General features: G+C 38.9%; 1 protein-coding gene across 6 annotated transcripts in view; it reads left to right on the top strand.

Moving 5' to 3' along the window:
- Aig1 (androgen induced 1) overlaps positions 1-18,994 on the top strand; it is a 248,185-nt gene extending 229,191 nt beyond the window's left edge. For 3 of the 6 annotated variants that reach the window (XM_074072967.1, XM_074072963.1, XM_074072954.1), the window contains 2 exons: positions 11,774-11,937; positions 18,356-18,994. In XM_074072967.1, coding sequence (XP_073929068.1) covers positions 11,774-11,937; positions 18,356-18,393 — 202 coding nt within the window. In that variant the 3' untranslated portion in view covers positions 18,394-18,994. Of the gene's footprint in view, positions 1-11,773; positions 11,938-12,676; positions 12,977-18,355 lie in introns of those variants that run through there. The other 3 variants (XM_074072981.1, XM_074072974.1, XM_074072961.1) reach the window with 2 other exon arrangements.
- Positions 18,995-19,388: the final 394 nt, after the last annotated feature.

Here is a 19,388-nt window from a genome sequence, read left to right as displayed (position 1 = left end):
TAGCTTACTACTATGGTGTATGCTATATATTACTAGCCTAGAAACTCTGTCTCAAGGTCAAGGACCACATCTACTTCACAGACTGCTATGTTCACATCTATGACAAACCTTAGGCCTGATGCACATTTGTTGAATGAAAAAGAAAGAAAAGAAAAGAACCATTTCATAGTGGCAGATGAAGCATGCAAAGAATGACATGGCATGAATCACAGAAATGGCCTCTCTGCAGTTTGACATAGTTTGGGCAGAAGCTCAAAAAATGTCTGGAAAATTCACTTTTTACTAAGGGAAGTGGGTGACGAAAGAAAGACTGGCCACCCAAAGAAGAGGTATGATCAAGGAAAACATCATGACAGAGATAACTGGGACATTGTTTATAGCCCCCAAAATAAGCAGCTAGTAGAGGAAGAGGCAGAAATGATGCTAGAGAGACACTGAAGTTATTTTCTACAAAATATGGAAAATAATGGTTTTCTGTCGAGGAATGTTAAGAAGCTCTTTTTCCTCTACTTTTAGTTTAAATGTATGGTTTTCCCTGCAGCCAGCTCTGATGACCACTTGGGCCATAACAGTCCCTTGCTGAGTCTTCACTTCCCTTCTGAAAGAACACATGTTCCCTTCGGTGCTCAATGTGTCAACATGATGTTTGGCACCTATATGGTTTGAGAAGTTCCAAATGATTAAAGTTAAGAACAACCAGTCAAGAATTTTATGAAGGGAAATTCAAATTGAATTCTCTCCAGGAAAACATCACCATAAAACCAGGTAGACTGTAGAAAGTGGGACTCAATGGAAATAAATCATTTGTAACCAGCTTAGACACGTGCCAGGAGATGTGTTAGAGGAAAATATTCTGAGGTTGATTATTGGCCTGCCTTTCTAGATAAATCACTCCAATATTTGTGATTTAAAATCAGGAAAAAAACACATTCCCTCATTACCTCATTACAGGAATTCATTCCCAGAGGCACACACAATTTGCCTTTTTCTCCAGGGATGGGTGGAGGAACTTGTAACCTTGAAAACATTCTTGTGTGTGAGAAATGCAGGAAAATATTATATACTTCTATATGAGGAGAAGCAGTGGAAAGGTTTTTGTTCGTTTCATTTGGGTTTTTAAATTTAATATGTTATGCTAAAAAATCTATATTATCTGGTAATTACATCTCTAAGGTAGGCAGTATTGTGTATACTACTTTACTAATGGGGAAACTGAGGCCCAATGAAGTTATATAATATCTAAGGTGAACTAAAAATATGCAAATGAACTGGAAGTTAATCCAAAGTCTAGAAAATACAGCTAACAGACACAACTAGCTACATAATGTGTGGACTCATTGCAAAATAAGAATGTGGGGTTCTTTGTTCATAACTTATTATGAATTACAAAATGGTGACCGTAGATCACTAAACCAACTGTGGGACCCTTCTGAGTACAGGGCCCTACACAGGACAGCCAGAAAGCGCACCCCATATGGAGTTACCTCCCCAGATCTGTTAGGCTGACTTCATTGGAAAAGAAAAATACAGGACATCTTTAATGAATATTAAATTATGATTATGACTTAAAATATTATCTTGAAAAAATTCTGTTAATATCCACAGTCTATGAAAAAAGCCTTCTGGAATTATGTCTATAAATGAGCTAACAAATATTTCAACACTGCTTCAGACTGGAACTCTATGCTTGGTATTTGCCTATGAATTGATGCATTCGTTTTCTAACAATATCCTGAACTTCACCTAGAAGAACTTTTTGAGCCCAATTTCCATCTAAGCAAATATCCCTTGTAATAATACCTGAGACCTACAGCTTATTCAGTAGGAGTCTTGGCAAACCCCCACATCACCATGATCCCATAGGTTCACCTGTGCACCTCCCTGCTACTAACCTTACCTGATATAATGTGAAATGTTTGTGAGGGCTGGGGTGTGGCTCAGTCATACAGCATATGCTTAGCATGCATGAGAGTGTGAGTTTGATCACTAGACCAAAGAGAGAGAGAGAGAATGTTTGCTGAGCAAATGAATGAGTCCACAAACTCTTGAAAACTCCAACAGAATTCCAGATTTCCAAAAAGGTAGCTAGAACAAGTCTCCATTCAATCAATATTCAGGGAATAGTCAAAGGGACAAATAGCATGGCCCTAAAATTAGACAGATCTAAAGAGAGTGCCAGGTTTAAAGTCAAAAACAGTTCTTCAGAAGCATCAGGTCTGAGGTACCATGAGAGGTGCACAGAGACCCACTGGCACCCACAACCCATGCTCCTTATCTGCCAAACAGTATAGTAAATTCCAGTGGGTTAAATGCACACATGATGTGACTATTTCTTAAGAGGTAAGTCATTGCTTTTTCTGAAGGAAGTGTTTATTACTTTATCCCTGAAGTGTTTTCCCCTCTCCTCACAGGAAGCTATAAAAATCTGATCCCTGAGTTTTATAAGACATTCAATCTTGTGTCAAAACTTCACCAAAAGTGATTTATCTTTCTTCTTGCAACATTTCTGCATCTCACACATTTTGAGCATGAATTACTTTTATAGTCATTGGGAGAAAAGGAAAACTTTGTAGAAAAATTTCATACTTAGGCCACTTTTTGGTTCTGAACACATTAAAAGTTTCCCAGGGCCCTGTTCCATCCATCACAGTCTAACCTTTGGAGCATTAGAGGATCCTGGCATATAGGTTGAGAACTAAACTGCTGAGGTGTGCAACCCAGCTTCTCCACTATCTAACCTTCCTGGGCCTCAGTATCATGATCTATAAAATGGAACAATATAATTCCTTCCCTGAAGAATTGCTCAAATAAAGCATTTAGCACTGTGCCTGTCATTAAGCATTCAGTGTAGTTGGCTATTGGCTGTTACTGGATATGAGACTATAACCTCAAACAACCTAGATCTTTATCTGAATGTGAATAATAAAGAAAATTTCAATCCTTTTTAAATAAAGTAATATTAAAAACTGAAAGGTTCTCCGTGATAAGCTAGCTACTTGTGTCAATCCTGTATAAACAGGGTAACAGAGCCAGAAAAAGGAGGAGTGCTATGTGAACATCACTGCCTCTCTTCAGAAGCTCCTGTGACCACCCCAGCACAGGATTTCTGTGGTAGGATGAAACTGGTTCATGTGGCAAAAACAGCTACTGAATTTGACAAGTGATGTCAATTCTTTTTTATTTCCTACTTATCATTTATCCTCAGTGAACATCCAAAGTAGATTTGAATGATAAACATATCACTTGATACCTGAAATTGTTCTTGTTTCCACTTTACGAGAGGAAAGCCAGTTTTCTAATAATTCTTCATTCTCAAAGTGTCTGTGCTGAGAGACACTGTCTACTCTATCTTTGAACCACTTGTTTCTTCGCTTCAAGAAACCACACTTTTCTGTCTTGCTTCCATGTCACCAGTCCACATCTGGTCTCCTTTTTTAACCTCATTCTCCTTGACCTTTTTCAGGGCTCACTTTCTTCATGCCCTGCACTCTTACCCTGGTGATGTCAAGTCTGCTCTTCTGGGGTTTGTTGGGGGTGTGGATACACTAAATTGTACTTAGTAAAGAATTTCATCATCCATTTCCACACAAGCATATAATGTACTTTGATCCTATTCACCCCTTCATTACTCTTTCTTATTCCCCCTTCCCTTCCTACCTTCCTAACAGTACCCCCTTTAACATTCATGACCTTGGTAATTTTTTTGGTTTTTTTCCGTTTCTTCCACAAATGACAGACGTTATTCAGTATTTGTCTTTGTGGAACTGGCTTATTTCACTTCTCAGGCTGTTCTCAGGCTTCCACCATCATCTTTTTGCCAATGAACTCAATATCTGTGTTGCCACATCAGATCTTTCTATAATCCAGATTCATGTAACTAGCTAACTACCTTCAGGACATCTTCACCTGGATATCTTACAAACACCTCAGACTCAACATGTCCAAATGCAGCTCCTCATCCCCTGAAGCCAGCTCCCTCACAGCATTCCCTGTCTCAGGAAATGCTATCCCTCTCCACCCAGATCATCAAGCCAGGAACCTATGATTAATCCTTAACTCATCTCAGAGTCCTTGCTGCCAAAAATCAAATCAATCAGCAAGTTCTCTAATTCTCTTCCCTAAAACAGTGCTTGTCAATTTTTTTATTATGAATTAAAGAAACACCTTCTGTGTCATGACCCGGCCAGTTTGCATGTGCATGTATGCACTCTCACACACATTTCCACATGACTGGAACAGAAGCCTTGCAAAACAGTTTTGGTCATTATTATATGCAAAGCCTTCTCATGTTTTCTATTCCCTTCTCTTACTGTTCTTTTTTAAATGCTAGAAACCAGTGTGTACTGGCAAAGGTCTAACAACCAGTACTTTGGAGGCAGGGGAGGGAATACCTGGTATATAATATTTACCCTTGTCCTTGGTGTAAATAGTCCCACTGTGGTTTAATCTAAGCTACCAACCAAACAGCTTACAAACTTCCTAAAAATTTAGCAACTAGCTCTCATGAGCATCTCCAGCATGCCACTTCTGATGGCCTAGAGTTTGATAGACACTAGTACACATATCTCTCCAATCTGTCCATTAATTTTTATTCCCAATGCTACCATGTTTTTCCTGGCCACTACCACTTCTAATGCTATTGGTTTTCCAGTCAATCTGATCAATTGCATTTACTTAATATGCTTCAAACACTTCCTGTTGTCCACATGAGGATAGAGTCTACAATTCTTACCATGGCTTAAAAAGTCACACATAGGCTGGGTGCTGGTGGCTCATGCCTATAATCCTCAGGAGGCAGTGATCAGGAGGATTGCAATTCAAAGCCAACACAGGCATATAGTTCATGAGACTCTATCTTGAAAAAAGGGCTGGTGGAGTGACTCAAGGTGGAGACCCTGCATACAAACCCCATTACCACAAAAAAAAAGAGTCACCCACAGTTTGGCAATTGTACCTCTTGCTTTCTCTCTCTTCCTGGATCTCAACAAAAATATTTTCTTCTCGAATATCTGGTATCTTTTTCTTTTTCTCAGGTCTTTGGATTTTCTGTTCCTTTTGGCTAGACAGTTTTTTCCTCTAATTTTACTCACCCAACTCTTCCACATTTTCCTATCACAGATTAAATGCATCACCATTCATTCATTCTCCTACTACATGACAGCCACTGTGGTAAGTGCTAAGAATACAAGGAAAAGTAAAAAATAGTCCCTCACCTCATTGACTTTGTACTCCAGTTCAAATACAGGTATCAATCAAATTTAAGTACTCATAACAGAGCTTCCAAAATAAAAGATTCATGGTTCTGTAAGAGCTTATAAAAACTGACTGAATCTAGTGGATTAGAGGAAACTTTCCTGAGTAAAATGATGGCAGGTCCATCATAAGAGTTGGTCTAAGATCTATAAAGATAAACATAACTTGACTAGCTTATGTACCTAATAGCATAAGCAGAAAGAGGAACATGCAAAGCTCCCATGGCGGAGGTAACATGGCAAAATCAAGAAACCAAAAGAAGGCCAGTGTAATAGGAATGTAAAGAAGAGCAGCTACAAGGTATGAGGTGGAGCCAAACAGTTAGAGGCCATTATAGAAAAGGAATTCTAGACTGTCTGTCTTTAACAAAAAAAGCAAAGGGCAAGTCATCGCATGCAGGAATATAAGGGATATAATGTGTTCAGATTTTTGGTTTGGAAAGATCCATGTGACAGCTATAAGAAAGAATCAGAAGAGGGAAAAATACATGTGGAAACAAATTAGAAACTATTCCAGTATTCTAGACAGAGATTGTTATAACATAAATTAAGATGCTGGTAATGAATATGGGAAAAATTCAATGTTTTGGAAAGATAAGTGAGGGGACCTTGATCAGACAGGATAATGGAAGAACAAGAAGGAAATGCCAAAGGGACTTGCTGGTGTTAGAGTTGCAAAATTGGATGAACAGTAGTGGCATTCTCAGACATAAAGAACACAGGAGTTCTGAGGAAAAAGAACATGACTTTGGCTTTAGATACATTAAGTCTGAACTGTCTTTAAGATGTGCAAAATGAGACATTTTGAGACTGATAACCTTTTCTGAAATAGTATGTAAATTTGTGAAATATCCACATGTCATGGACATAAAGCAATAACCATGGATGAATTCATCAACCAAGAATTCCTAACACAAGAAGAAGGGTTAGAAAGCAAATCTTAAGAAAAGTCCACACTTAATGATGGGGTAATGAAGGGTAGACTTAGGAAACCAAGAAAAATAGCCAAAGTGGTAGGAAGAAAATAAATACAATCTTGCGTCAAAGAAGCCAGTATGTTTAGATAATCAAGAAAAGAAGCCAGACTTGTGAGTAGAGGTAAGAAGATGGAGTTAGTGAATGTGGACCACTTTTTTAAAAAGTTTCCCTGAAGGAGAGACATAGATTAGTGTTTGTGATGTTGATGGAAACTTTTGTTTGTTTGTTTGTTTGTTGGAAGTACTGAGGTTCAAACTCAAGTCTTGCACTTGCCAGGCTGGTGTTCTGCCATTTCAGCCAAGTCCTCAACCCTGATGGAAACTTTTGATTGTACTTTAATCAAAGTCATTTGAGCATATTTATCAGCTATGAAACAATGGTTTGAAAGAAAGCTGAAAAAATAAGAAAAAACTAGAAGTAAGTGGAAAATTCAAAAGAAAGGCAGGGAATAATCCCTGCATATGTATGGAAACCATACACTGACCTTTTCTTAATTCTGACTATACTGGTAAGTGCTCCTGTAATGTCTGGATCTCTCATTAGACTGAACTCTATATGAACAGGAACTACCTGTGCCTCATTTACTTCTGCATCCCCTTACCAAAGTGCTCAGATGGGAGACATAGATAAATGTTATTTTTAATTACATATTTAAGGTGAATGGAGATGGAGGTACATTTACTAAAACAGATAACTCACAAGTCTCCTCATACTAACAAGTGCATATATGTGTATGCACACACACATATTTCTGATTTCTGAAGCTAAAATTAAAATAGGTACCATTATCTTAAGCATAAGCTATTTGGGCACTAAGACAAGAAGGTTTTAGAATAGACAGAAGTTGAAATCAACCAAGAAGTAAGACTCTCCACCACAGATGAGCAAGGCCATGAGTCATCTCTGTGCAGAGAATTGAGTCCTGATAATATCAAGGAAACAAATGATGAAAGTGCAGCCTGTTAGGACAAGCAGATGCATCATTCACACTAATCCAGGTGAAACCCCAAGTAACAAGACTTCTATATCTGGAATGGTTTGATGAACCACCAAATCAAGAAAGTAGAAATAAAGGGAAAGAGGAGTGAAGAAAAGGAAGGAAAAGGGTGGGGAGGAAGGGAGGGGAGGAGAGGAGAGGCTAGGAGAGAAAAGGAAAAAGGAAAGGAAAGGAAAGCCCTGCCATTTTGGAGTAAGTCCATGTGCATTTCCTTCTGATCTTTACCAGTTTTTTTAGACAAGTTCTTTAGTCTGGCCCCATCTTATTTACCTGTGAAGTGGGTATAGTTTTACTTTAATGGGGGTTGTATAAGGTAAAGTACCATACAGTACAGCTTGCAAAATTCTAAGTACAGGGAAGATGGTGGCATGGGAATGTTAAGTTGGAAACACTGTTGGACATCCAAGGGATTGTACATATGCAGTAGGTAACTGGATGTGGAATTCTGAAGTTCGGGGGAGTTCCAGACTGCAGATGTAAATTTAGGAGTCATCTAAAGATAGATAGGATGTGGTTATTGTTGTTGTTATACCTATTTGGGATTTACCAGGGTGACTTAATACAGATCAGAAATGCATTGCAAACATCTGAGTAGACCTCAGGCCTGGCATCAGAGGTGATCCCAAAAGGTGCCAATGAAAGTTTCAAGCCAGGGCAGTGGCTCACACCTGCAATCCCAGCTACTTGGGATGTGGAGATAGGAAGAGTCACCATACACAGTTCAAAGCCAAGGTAAAAAGTTATTAAGACTCTGTCTCAATTAATAAGACAAGCATATGGTACATGCCTGTGATCTCAGCTACACAGGAGGCCGTAGGTATGAGGCCAGTCTGAGGCCAGCCTCTGGTAAAAAAACACAGACCTTACCTGAAAAATACCTAAAGCAAAAAGAGTTAGGTGGTAGAATACCTGCTTAGCAAGTGTAATGCCCTGAGTTTAAACCCCAGTACTACATGGAAGAAAGGAGGAAGGAAGGAAGGGAGGGAGGAAGAAAGGAAGGAAGGAAAAGATTCATTCCACCAAAGGCAAAGAATACCAGGAACAAGTATAAAAAGAATAGATAGCATTTATAATTTGAATTGCTCCTAGTTTGCCTGATTGAGGAAACAGTTTTATAGTAAATCAGATCATAATTTTATACATTGAGTTGTAAAAATCATTTATAGCTTTATGATATAAATTTTGGAGATATTACATATTATCTGTATAGAAATTAATAGGCCACTAGGTGGGTCAACACCTCCTCCCCTTTGTTAAATCTAGATTAGGAAGATGGAGCTGCCTTGGATTTATGAACAAACAACATGATGTGTCAGAATTCCACATGGTAGTTCTAATAATTTAATTTCTCCCAATTCATAAATGCTTCAGCTTTTTAAAATTTTAACATTGTCTCCTTTTTTGATAAATATGTTTGAGCAGTTTTTCAAGCTGACCTGTATGGACCCCATGAATGCCTTTTCATTCTAAGGGTTTTTCAGCCTTTTTTCAATATTGCCTTCCCCAACCAATAAGCCTTTTCAACTTTTTTTATTATAAAATTTTTATTAAGATATATTCGTTATATGGGGAGGGAGGATTCATAGTGACAATTCCAGTTACGCTTATATTGTACATTGGTTAGATCACCCCCATCCTCCTTCCCCTCAACCCTTGCCCACCCAGTTAAAGCAACTGCAAGAGGTTTCTTTGTTCTATTTCATATAGGTGTATGAAGTCCATCTACCATATTCCCTCACCTTAATCTCCTTCATTCACCCTGCTCCCTCCCAATGGCACCCCCATGCACACACACTCTATACCTATTTTACAATCTTGCCTTTCATTATTAATACTTAAGTTGATGTTCAAAGAGGTTTCTCAAAGTATCCCTGCTGTGTGTATACTTTACTTTAGCCCATTCAGCCCCTTCCATTACTCTCCCTTACCCCTTTACCTCCCAATCCCATTTTCAACAGCTTTCAATACACATCCTTACCCTCTACCTTCACGTCCTATGTTAAGCAATATTGCTGATGCTCTATCGTTCTCTTCTCCTCCCCCCTTTTCCCCAGGTTCCATAGAGGAGTCCACTATTGCAAACATAGTCTACATATGAGTTTGTATTTGATCATGCTTGTTTTTGTGCATATGTTTATATTTTGGATCTATCTTCCAAGTATGAGAGAAAATGTATGGCCTTTGTCTTTTTGAGCCTGGCTTACTTCACTTAGCATGAACACTTCTTCATGTATTTAGTCCTTTGAGCATTCTCTGTTTAATTCATGTCCCATTTCTTCATTGGGATGTTAATTCTTTGGGGTCGAGTTTTTTAGTTCCCTGTAGATTCTGGATATTAGTCCCTTATCAGGTGAATAGCTGGCAAAAGTACCTCTCACTAGACTCTCTTGAGTCTAGTGACTATTTCTTTTGCTGTGCAGAAGTTCTTTAGTTTGAGGCAGTCTAATTTGTTCATTCTTTCTCTTAGAGCCTTTGAGTTCTACTGAGGAAGTCATTCCCTATGACTGTATGTTCCAATATATTTCCTACTACTTCCTGGAGTTGTTTCAAAGTTTCAGGCCTTATATTAATGTCTTTATTACATTTTGAGTTGATTTTGGTTCAGGGTGAAAAACAGGGATCTAGATTCAGTATTCTACACCTTTTTCAACTTTTTTTACCTAATCTCCACCCCATGAAAGTGTTTTATTGTGAAAAAATATAGATAATATACTATTTATTATTTAACCTTTTGTAGATGTACAATTGCTATTAAATATATTTACAATGTTATGTAACTATCAACACTAGCTATACTCAAAACTTTTTCATCAATCCCACATCAGCTTTTCATTGCTGTGACAAAGCACCTCCAATACATGAGCTTTTGGGTGACATTTCAGAACCAAATATAACACCTGGTAACCTTTGTTGTGCTTTCTGTCTCTGAATTTGCCTATTCTAGGCACCTCATATAAGTGGAATCATATATTATTTCACTTTGCATAATGTTTACAAGATTTATCATGTTGTAGCATGTATGAAAATTTCATTCCTTTTTGTAACTGAATAATATTCCATTGAATGTTACATATAATATTTTGTATATTCATTCATTTGTTGATGCACATGTGGGTTGTTTCAACCTTTTGGCTGCTATAAATGTTGGTGAACAAATATCTGTTAGAGTCCCTGCTTTCAGTAATTTTGGATATGTACTTAAAATGGGATAAAATGGGATTTTAAAATGGGATTGCTAAGCCATATAATTTTGGTACCACAGATTTATTGAATAACATATATATATGTATATATATATTCAATAAATCTGTATATATATATATGTATATTTAATTTTAGCTGTGTATATGTGCTTTCTGCATTTAAAAAGTGAGATTGTTTCAGCACCATCCCCAGAATGAACTTCTACCTCCGTGAGAGGTGGGAGCCACCCACATTGATAACACAAACTCTAAAGTAAAAGACCCTCAGACTTCCTGCCTCAAATGAAGTTTATGTGTAGGTAATGTACATATAGATGCACTGCTTAAAGAATGAAGCCACAATATAAGGAAAATGACATCAAAACACCTAAGTATAAAAAGCAATCCTTATTCCCAATGCAATAAAGCTATTTGTATTTTATATGCTCTCCAAAATTGTCAACATTTGATAAAGAAATGAGCCCCAGAATATTGTAGAAGACAGCTACTGACAGTAATGTTAGGAACGAGGCAATGGACCAAATATTCTAACTAAACGTTCAAAAGCAGTGGCAAATAATGATGTTGTATTCCTGCCAAGCCAAAAATATCTCAAACTGCAAACAAAATGATTACAAATAAGCATGTAAAATAGAGGAAATAAATGTAGAATCTGAAGCTCAGAGGAGCAGGAAGCCTGGTGTCTGCTGGGTGATGGGATGGTCCTGCCAGCCATGCAACTCATAACCATGATTGACAGGTGATATGGCGAGATACCTGGCACACATTCACCTGGGTTTTATTACAGTGTGATTGCCTAATACTACATTGTTTTGTTGTGTAAAGAAGAGATTAAAAAGATTATATAAGAGTATTAAATTACCCAGCGGTTTCAAATACCTGACCAAAATCCTTTAAGTGTCATCAAAGACAAGGAGAGACTGCAGAACTGCTGACATGCAGGAGACTTAAAAGATGTGTCACTAAATGCATTGTGAGGTTCTGGGACAAACAAAGAATGTTAATGGAAACACCAGGGAAATTGAAGTAAAGTCAGTAGTTTAGTTAGTACCATCCCAGGATTATTTAAGATGTTATACAAGATGTTACCAGACTGAGTGTGGGATATACAGGAATTCCCTGTTCAATATTTTCAGCTCCTCTGTGAGTCCAAAACTATTTCAGAATCAAAAGTAAAAACAAATGACCAAGTTTCTGGTAGTTCTTGAGTATCAGAAGCAAATTTGTGAGTGGCAACTGCTGAAGAATGGTTAGTGTGGTGGAATGTATATTTGTAACACAGCATGTTTGATGTCTGCTGTGACAGTCACACCATGTGGGTCTCCTGTCTAATTCCCTGGCAGGGTGTGCTGGGTGCACCGTGTCACCGGTATGTGGGTGTACCCTTTCCTGGAACACATTGGGTCAGGAGCCAGGATCATCTTCTTCGGATCAACAACCATCTTAATGAACTTTCTGTACCTGCTGGGAGAAGTTCTGAACAGCTATATCTGGGATACACAGAGAAGTGAGTATCATTCAGGGGAGCATAAAACCAGAGAAGTGCTGCATACAGGAGTTATGCAGAGGCTGAGGGAAAATTCCACAGCAGCCTCTCCTTTAATCCTCACATGGATCTCTTCTGAAGTTTCATTTTATATTAATTTAGAAGTTTTACTTGAAAGGTTTACCACTCACTCAGTCCTCTTAAGTAGTAAAACATACAAATCTAAAGAGAAAAGCATGTCTATAAAACTTTATAGGGAAAAAAAGCATTAACAGAAAAAAACAATACAGTTCACTCTGATTAACACAATGCTGTCTTACTAAAAGGTCACCAAATTAAGTAGGTAAGTTACTGAGTGTAACCAAGTAGACTCATTAGAAGTCACACAAGATGGGCATGGTAGGGCATTCTGTAATTCCAGCACTCAGGAAGCTGAGGTTGGAGGATTGTGAGTTCAAGATCACCCTGAGCTACACAGCAAGACCCTCTCTCAAAAACACAGCAACAAAGTCACCCAGATCTCCACTCAACATGTCATCTTTTCTGTTGGAGCAGTAGCCTCAAAGGAGTCTCAACACTGCAGCTAGAATTCTAACTAGCACAGAATGCTTCTGGCCAAAGGGACCCTTCCTCCCAATGGTTATTCTTTTTAAGGTTTGAGGGTGACAAAAAGGTACGGGCAGTTAAGGGTAATACTTTATTGCTGCAGAAGCTCTCTTAACCTATGATTTGATTTCTCTTTTGTTTCCATTTATGACAGAGCCTCCATCTTGGCAAGACACGTAATCTTGTCTAAGTTGTGCAAAACCTGTCCAAAGTATACGTTAAGATAACATAAACACCGGAAAGTGGAAACACCATAGCACAGACACATAGTGATTTGAGTCGAAAACACATCCAAAGGATGGCTGGGGATTCTAGAGAGCTTGCCTCTGACACAGTCCCAGCATTCTACACATCACCTGTGAGTGGACTCTGTTCCACAAACACTGAGCATTGTGCCACCGTGTCAGGAGTTCAATCTAGCAGACAAATAAAGCATGTTGATTGTATGGTCATTGAATCAGGCTATTTTTGTGTGTGGATCTTGAAATACTGTGTACGTGGAGGATGTGAGGAGGTATATTATTAGTCAATGCTAAATGCCACCAATTTGCTAAGGGTTTCTTTCCTTAGCAGCTTTTGGATTTGATCAGTAGTCTATCAGAAAAGGTGTCAAAATATTTTATTCAGTTCAGGCCACGGCTTGGGCAACCAGAAATTAGTCTTTTAGTAATGTTTTTCTCTGTTTGATGGGAGCAGTAACCTTTCTCTATGAGTTAAATGGTAGAAGTATTTAGTTAAATTAGCCAAAATATTTTTTAAACCAAATGCAAACTTTTCACAGCCTCTTGGGAAAATGAAATATTTATGACTGCCTTTGTCCCCTGATTTCCTTGATTCTGACAGTGATTTGGCCATTGTTTGACTAACTCCATGAAAAGATGGTCTGAAAACCAAGGCAGATGAATATACAATCTAGATGAAAAGACTATTGCATTTTAGCAGCTTCAGATGAGGAGTTAAACATAAATAGTGACACTAAGAGAACTTTGCGTGTTCTGTTCAATGTAATTAGTCTATGGCATTCTTTTAAGTAACATGCACGAAGGCTGATCAACATTTTGTCACTCATTTCAAGTGTAGAGATTGATTTTGACTGCATATGTTTAGTTCATTCCATGAGGCGTGTGTGTGCGTGTGTGCATGTGTGTGTGTGTGTGTGTGTGTGTGTGTGTGTGTGTGTGTGTGTGGCCATCTCCCCATTCACAGCAGGAGCCACAAACTGATGATCTTCCCCAAAATTTTACCCACTAAGAAGCTTCATTAGGCCAAAATGGGATTTTGGTTTTTGAACCAGTGTTTTAAAATTGGGAGTTTTCATGTAAAGGCTCCTTTTCAAATCTTGTAAGCTCTGTCAACAGTGGATAAGAATGGGGTGTAAGTTGCCTCTTCTAGAGGGCTAATTTTTCCAAGTCTCACTTGACTCACTTAACTCAGTCATTTTAATTTCTGGTTCTATTAGTAATTGAGTTTGAAAGTGCTGATTAAAAGTGGCGTGTGCGTGTGTGTGTGTGTGTGTGTGTGTGTCTGTGTGTGTGTGTCTGTGTGTGTACTAAATACAATGGAAGATGGTACACAGTCCTCATTACCACACCCTAACTATACAGACTCCCCCAAGAAGAAAGAACACTGCATTTGAGCCACCTTCCTTTATTCCACAATGGTTTTAATGGCTCAATTCCCTTGATTTGGTTACATTCTATTAGCTACAACTTCCAGATAAAAATCACAATACTGCAGAATCTTACATCTAAAAAGGAGCTATTAGACGTCTTTCCTTTTATCAAAACCCACCTGAGTCGCAGAAATCGTAAGTGACCCACTGAAATAGCTGGTGGTAGAGGCAATGTCTTCCAAACAAAGTTTAGTCCAGTGCTGCTTCTAGCGAGCAAGCAGGACTCCATTAGGTTTTAGCAATTCAGATACATGGGAGCAGAGACTTCACTCAGAACCACAGACCTAGGTTGTAAAACAGCAAAGCAAAACAAAAAACACATACAAAAAAATAACAAAACAATCCAACCTGCTAGGAAATATCAACTTTAAAAAGTGAACATTTAAAATAGGATAAATTAGTAGTCAAACATTTGCTCATTCCTCAAGATGGCTTTGTGGAAGCCGTTTAGGTTTGCTATAACAAAGCACCACACACTTGGGTGTCTTAAACAAAAGAAACCTGCTGACTCACATATATAGAGGCTAGACATCCAAAATCCAGGTACTGGCAGGATTGCTTCCTTAGGAGCTGTGTGAGGGAAGGATCTGCTTCAGGCCTTTCTTGGGCTGGAAGTGATCGTCCTCATGCTCACTGGTGTTCTCCCCAGTGTGAGAGAGTCCTCCAGTTCCCCTTTTTACAAGGACAGTATTCATATTTGATTAGGGCCCACCCTGATGACTTCATTTTAACTTTGTAAAGATCCTATCTCTAAGGTCACATTCAGGGACCCCTGGGGTTAGGAATTCAACATATGAATTTGGGGGTACATAATTCAGTCTATAACACTACACACTCTACCCTCACAAAATTCATATCCTCCTCACATGAAAAATACTTTCAACCCATTCCAATGACCGCAAAAATCTTTTCAGCATCAACTCTTAAGTCAAAAATGTCATCTGAAATAAGACATAAACCAGGGATGAGACTCAGAATCTCCAGCTGCAAGTGAACCTATGAAACCCAACAAAGGGTACTTGCTTCTAAAACACAGTGGTAAGGCAGGTGTAGAATGTACTTTCCCCTTCCCAAAGGGAGAAATGGCAGAGGAAACAGGGGTCATGGTTCCCAAACAAGTCTGAAATCAAGCAGGGAAAATTCCCTTCCATATGAAAGCTTAAGAATAATCCTCTTTGGCTGGATGTTCTGTCCCCAGGGCTCATGGGAGGGGTGCAGCCTGGCCTTCCAGGCCCTTGGCAGCTGCTCTGTCCTTCAATCCTAAGCAGCATCCCCACCCTTTGGAACCAAGGAGGAACAAGAGTATGAACCATCGTTGGTGTCATTCCTCCTTTATTTCGTGCTGTCTCTCTCCTTTTCAGTCTAGGCTGGCAGTGATTCTGCTGTACAAAATTCTCAGAAATGGTCCTGAACTCACTTGCAATTCAAAGAGGTCCAGGCATCAGAGGAGAGGGTCCTATACAGTCTTTCCTGGACAGCTGCCTTTGCATCTGCTGAAGTGGTTAATTGGGCCAGGAGTCAGATGCCTAATTCTTTTCTCTTTTCTTTTCTTCTTTCTTTCTTTTCTTCTTTCTTTCTTTCTTTCTTTCTTTCTTTCTTTCTTTCTTTCTTTCTTTCCTTCTTTCTTTCTTTCTTTCTTTCTTTCTTTCTTTCTTTCTTTCTTTCTTTCTTTCTTTCCTTCTTTCAAGGTAGGGGCTCACTTTATGCTTGGACTGACTTGGACCAGCACATTGCTGGGATAAGAGACATGCACCACTGCACCCAGCTATTGGTTGAGATGGGGTCGTATAAGCTTTTTGCTTAGGCAGGGCAAACTGTGATCCTCCTGATCTCCACCTAAGTAGCTAGAATTATAGGTGTGAGTCACCATGCTCAGCTGGATGCCTAATTTCTTTAGCAAACAGTTGCCCAGATACATCATTGGCATTCTTTCACATTCTAAGATATTGAGTGTCAGGACTTCAACATGTAAATGTGCTGGAGTAGGGGAAAGTAGGGGTACAATTCAACCCTTAGCAGGTGAAGCATTTCTGTACTTCAGCTTTCAGTATATCTGACTGAGGTGACTGGTCTTATCAAAGTCAGATTTTGTAAGACCATAAATGAGATTGCCCAAGAATGAAAAGTTGGGGTAAGAACAGAGAAAGCAGACGAGGGGGTGGAGGAGGAGGTCAGAGTCAAGCTTAGGTGAGCAGAAACAACCCTTTTCTCCAGTCACCCATACAGGTCTCTTCTCTCCGAGGCCCAGCAGGCTCACCATGTCAGAGCACTGCCCCCTGGTGGAGCCCTCTCCCAGGGTCAGGCAGTGTTGTCTTTTTTGTTCCCCAAGTATACCTTTTGCCTCAGCTTGGTGGCAGGTCTCTTTCTCTTTCTGCTTTTTTGTGTGGAACTTATACTTCTGGTTCTTCAAAACATTCTTTACAGCTGTCTAATTTTTGCCCTCTGCCTCACAGCTACAAATTGAAGCAGTTGAGCCATTTTCCTTCTGAAGGTCAGTGAACACCCCCAGTTCTCCACCCCTAGTTCTGAAGATTCCACTATTGCTGCTACATCTACCTATCCACAGGATGCTTTGGAGGAAACAGATTTTAGAAGGAAAAGAAAGCCCTTATAAGCCCTGACAGCTTCCTAGCAAAAGAGAGAACATGGGCAGAGCCAGGTCTCAAGTTGAGTGTACTGTTGTACAGAATCTGTACAACATTTGCCTTCACCTTGGCTACCCAACAATGAAGGCATGTAGCATCTTCTTGCCTTCAACCCTGTTGTTCCCTTCAGATGTCCTTGCCCCTCGATCTGAAGTTGCCTTAATATGTTTTATGAGAAGTACTTTGAAAACAGTGTTGTAAATTTCTGCCAGTTCCTTAGCCATGAAAACCAAACATAAAAAACTGTCAGAACACTTGCTCAGAGCCTTTATACGCATTCTACTATCTCCTCCTGACCCCAGGAAATATAAACTAGGAGCTGGGAGTGGGAGTAGGTGGGGAAGGGACCTTCCTAATGTAAGCCCTAGAATTATGGCCCTCTGGGGTGTGCCTTATGGTTTATTATATTGTGGGGTCCTATATTTTTGTTCCACTGCTTTCTACCTAGTCCAGCTTTCTCTACATACATTGTTTATTAGTTTAGTCAACAAAGATTAATTGAGCATCTACTAAGAAACAAATTGTGTTAGATGCTAGAGGTGTCATCAGGAATAAAGCAGTTACAGACTTTGCTCTCAGAGAGCTAGCAGTTTATAAAAGCATACTACCAAAACCTGAAAAGCTGTATTCTGAATTCCTTTGTTCCATTGTTGCTAGTGAAATAAACACACAAAAAGTCTCTGAGAACTTAGTAAGATTAGAAAAATGTTTAGCTAGAAGCAAAAAAAAAAAAAAGAACTAGGGAGCATTGCCAAATTTAACTATAATTCATGAGAATGCATTGAACATTTTCATATCCAAGAAAAGGAGACATCGCTGACTAGTCACTGCAGACAACAGGCAAAGGTCTTACTGATCAAATATACACATGCCCTGTAGGAAGAAAAACATGGATCTGTCAGGGTTGATTGACTACAGGGAGAACTGAGGTTTAAGAGTACCTGGGTATGGGCCTGGGGGATGTAGCTTAGGGATAAAGTGCTGGCGTAGCATGTGTGAGGATCTGGGTTCTATCCCCAGCATGGAAAAAAAATTAAGTACATGCAAGTATGTAAATAGTGCTTTGGCTAATAAAGACCCTATGACTTTTGGAAATCCAGAGTTGTGGCCTTAGGAAAGGACAGGACTAATGCAAAAATGTTTATGATACGGTTTAACCCCATTGGCTGTGGCTAAAGGCCGGTTAAGAAGCAGGTTGGCTGGGGTTTTCATGCAAACTCAATGAATCAAGAATCAACTTGCCTCAAGGTCCTCACTCCCAGAAGCCAGAGGAGCTGGCTATGTTGCAATGATGTTGAGTCCTGATTCAAGAAAAGTATGGGGAGAGAGGTCACTGAGGATGTTTCTGGAGAAAGTTAAAAGTAAGTGGCTTTTCTTTTAAGCTAGGAGGAAAAAAAGGGAGGAAGGTGCAGGAGAATGAACAGGGAAAAGTGTGGGAACTTTTGTGAGCAGTTTTGGCAAACCTACTCATACATTAATCTGATGCTCAAATCAGTCACTTTGCTTGTATTTCTAGGTATGGAAGAAGAGAAAGAGAGACCTAAATTGGAATGAGATCCAAGTCTCAAAGGAAGAGCAAGACAGAACAGCCACTGAATTCTGTTACCCCTAGGGCTTTGGCAGTGCAGGAGAGAAAACTTCAAAGGAAGCAGTGGCATCAACCAAAACTCCATGACCCTGAGAAAGGACACCTTTTATGTATGATATGTATAAAAGTGGAATACGCTGGTCTCCAAAATAACTCATCCATTGTGTTTTAAAGTATTCTTTCCAAATCCGTTACTGATAACATCTTCTCTTTTCCTTTTCTAGTTTTAAAACTAAAATTGGTCATTGGATTTTCATTTCTGCCATTATAACTCCATTAAATTAAGGAAGAATAAAATTCTATTGTGCTTCTTCTTGAGAAATGTATGGGAGGTAAAGGGTCCTGAAAGTGGCTGGAATAGTGAACCTAGCCCACACTGCAGACCTGAGAGGAAACAGGATAGAGGATTTCTACTGCAATAAAATCACAGTTGCCTCAAATGAGCAATGTTGTAATAATATATCAACTTAGTCAAATCCCTGAGTGTACTTGCATCTTCTGATTTAATCTTGTGAAACTCTTCCTAAATGTAAATCTTAACTTTAATAAAGACCAACCAGCCCCAAATCTGATGTCTGCATGATGCATCTCAAAATTGGAACAACGTTGGTGTCTCTGTCATTTTGCTTCTATTATCTTCCTGTTGAAAGTGGGTTTACTGCAAGTGATTTGTAATTCTAAAAATAATAATTTTAAAAGCTAATTTATAAAATCTTGACCATAATTATTTTTAAAGTACAAGATAGAATGGCATGAAAAATTATAAAACATTACTTAACATAAATTTAGGTGTTGGATATACATGCCAAGATAGATCAACAAGTGATACAAAACCATTTATTTGAAAAGTTATTAAATTTTTAATTGGTAATATAATTTAAGAAATGCTATAACTCTCTCCCTACCTATACACACAGGTTTGCATGCATGCACATATGCATATATTCTTTTATTTATTCTT

The sequence above is a fragment of the Castor canadensis genome, chromosome 1 (genome assembly GCF_047511655.1).
Source record: "Castor canadensis chromosome 1, mCasCan1.hap1v2, whole genome shotgun sequence".
Lineage (NCBI taxonomy): Eukaryota > Metazoa > Chordata > Mammalia > Rodentia > Castoridae > Castor > Castor canadensis.
This window is presented reverse-complemented; position numbering and strand designations above follow the sequence as displayed.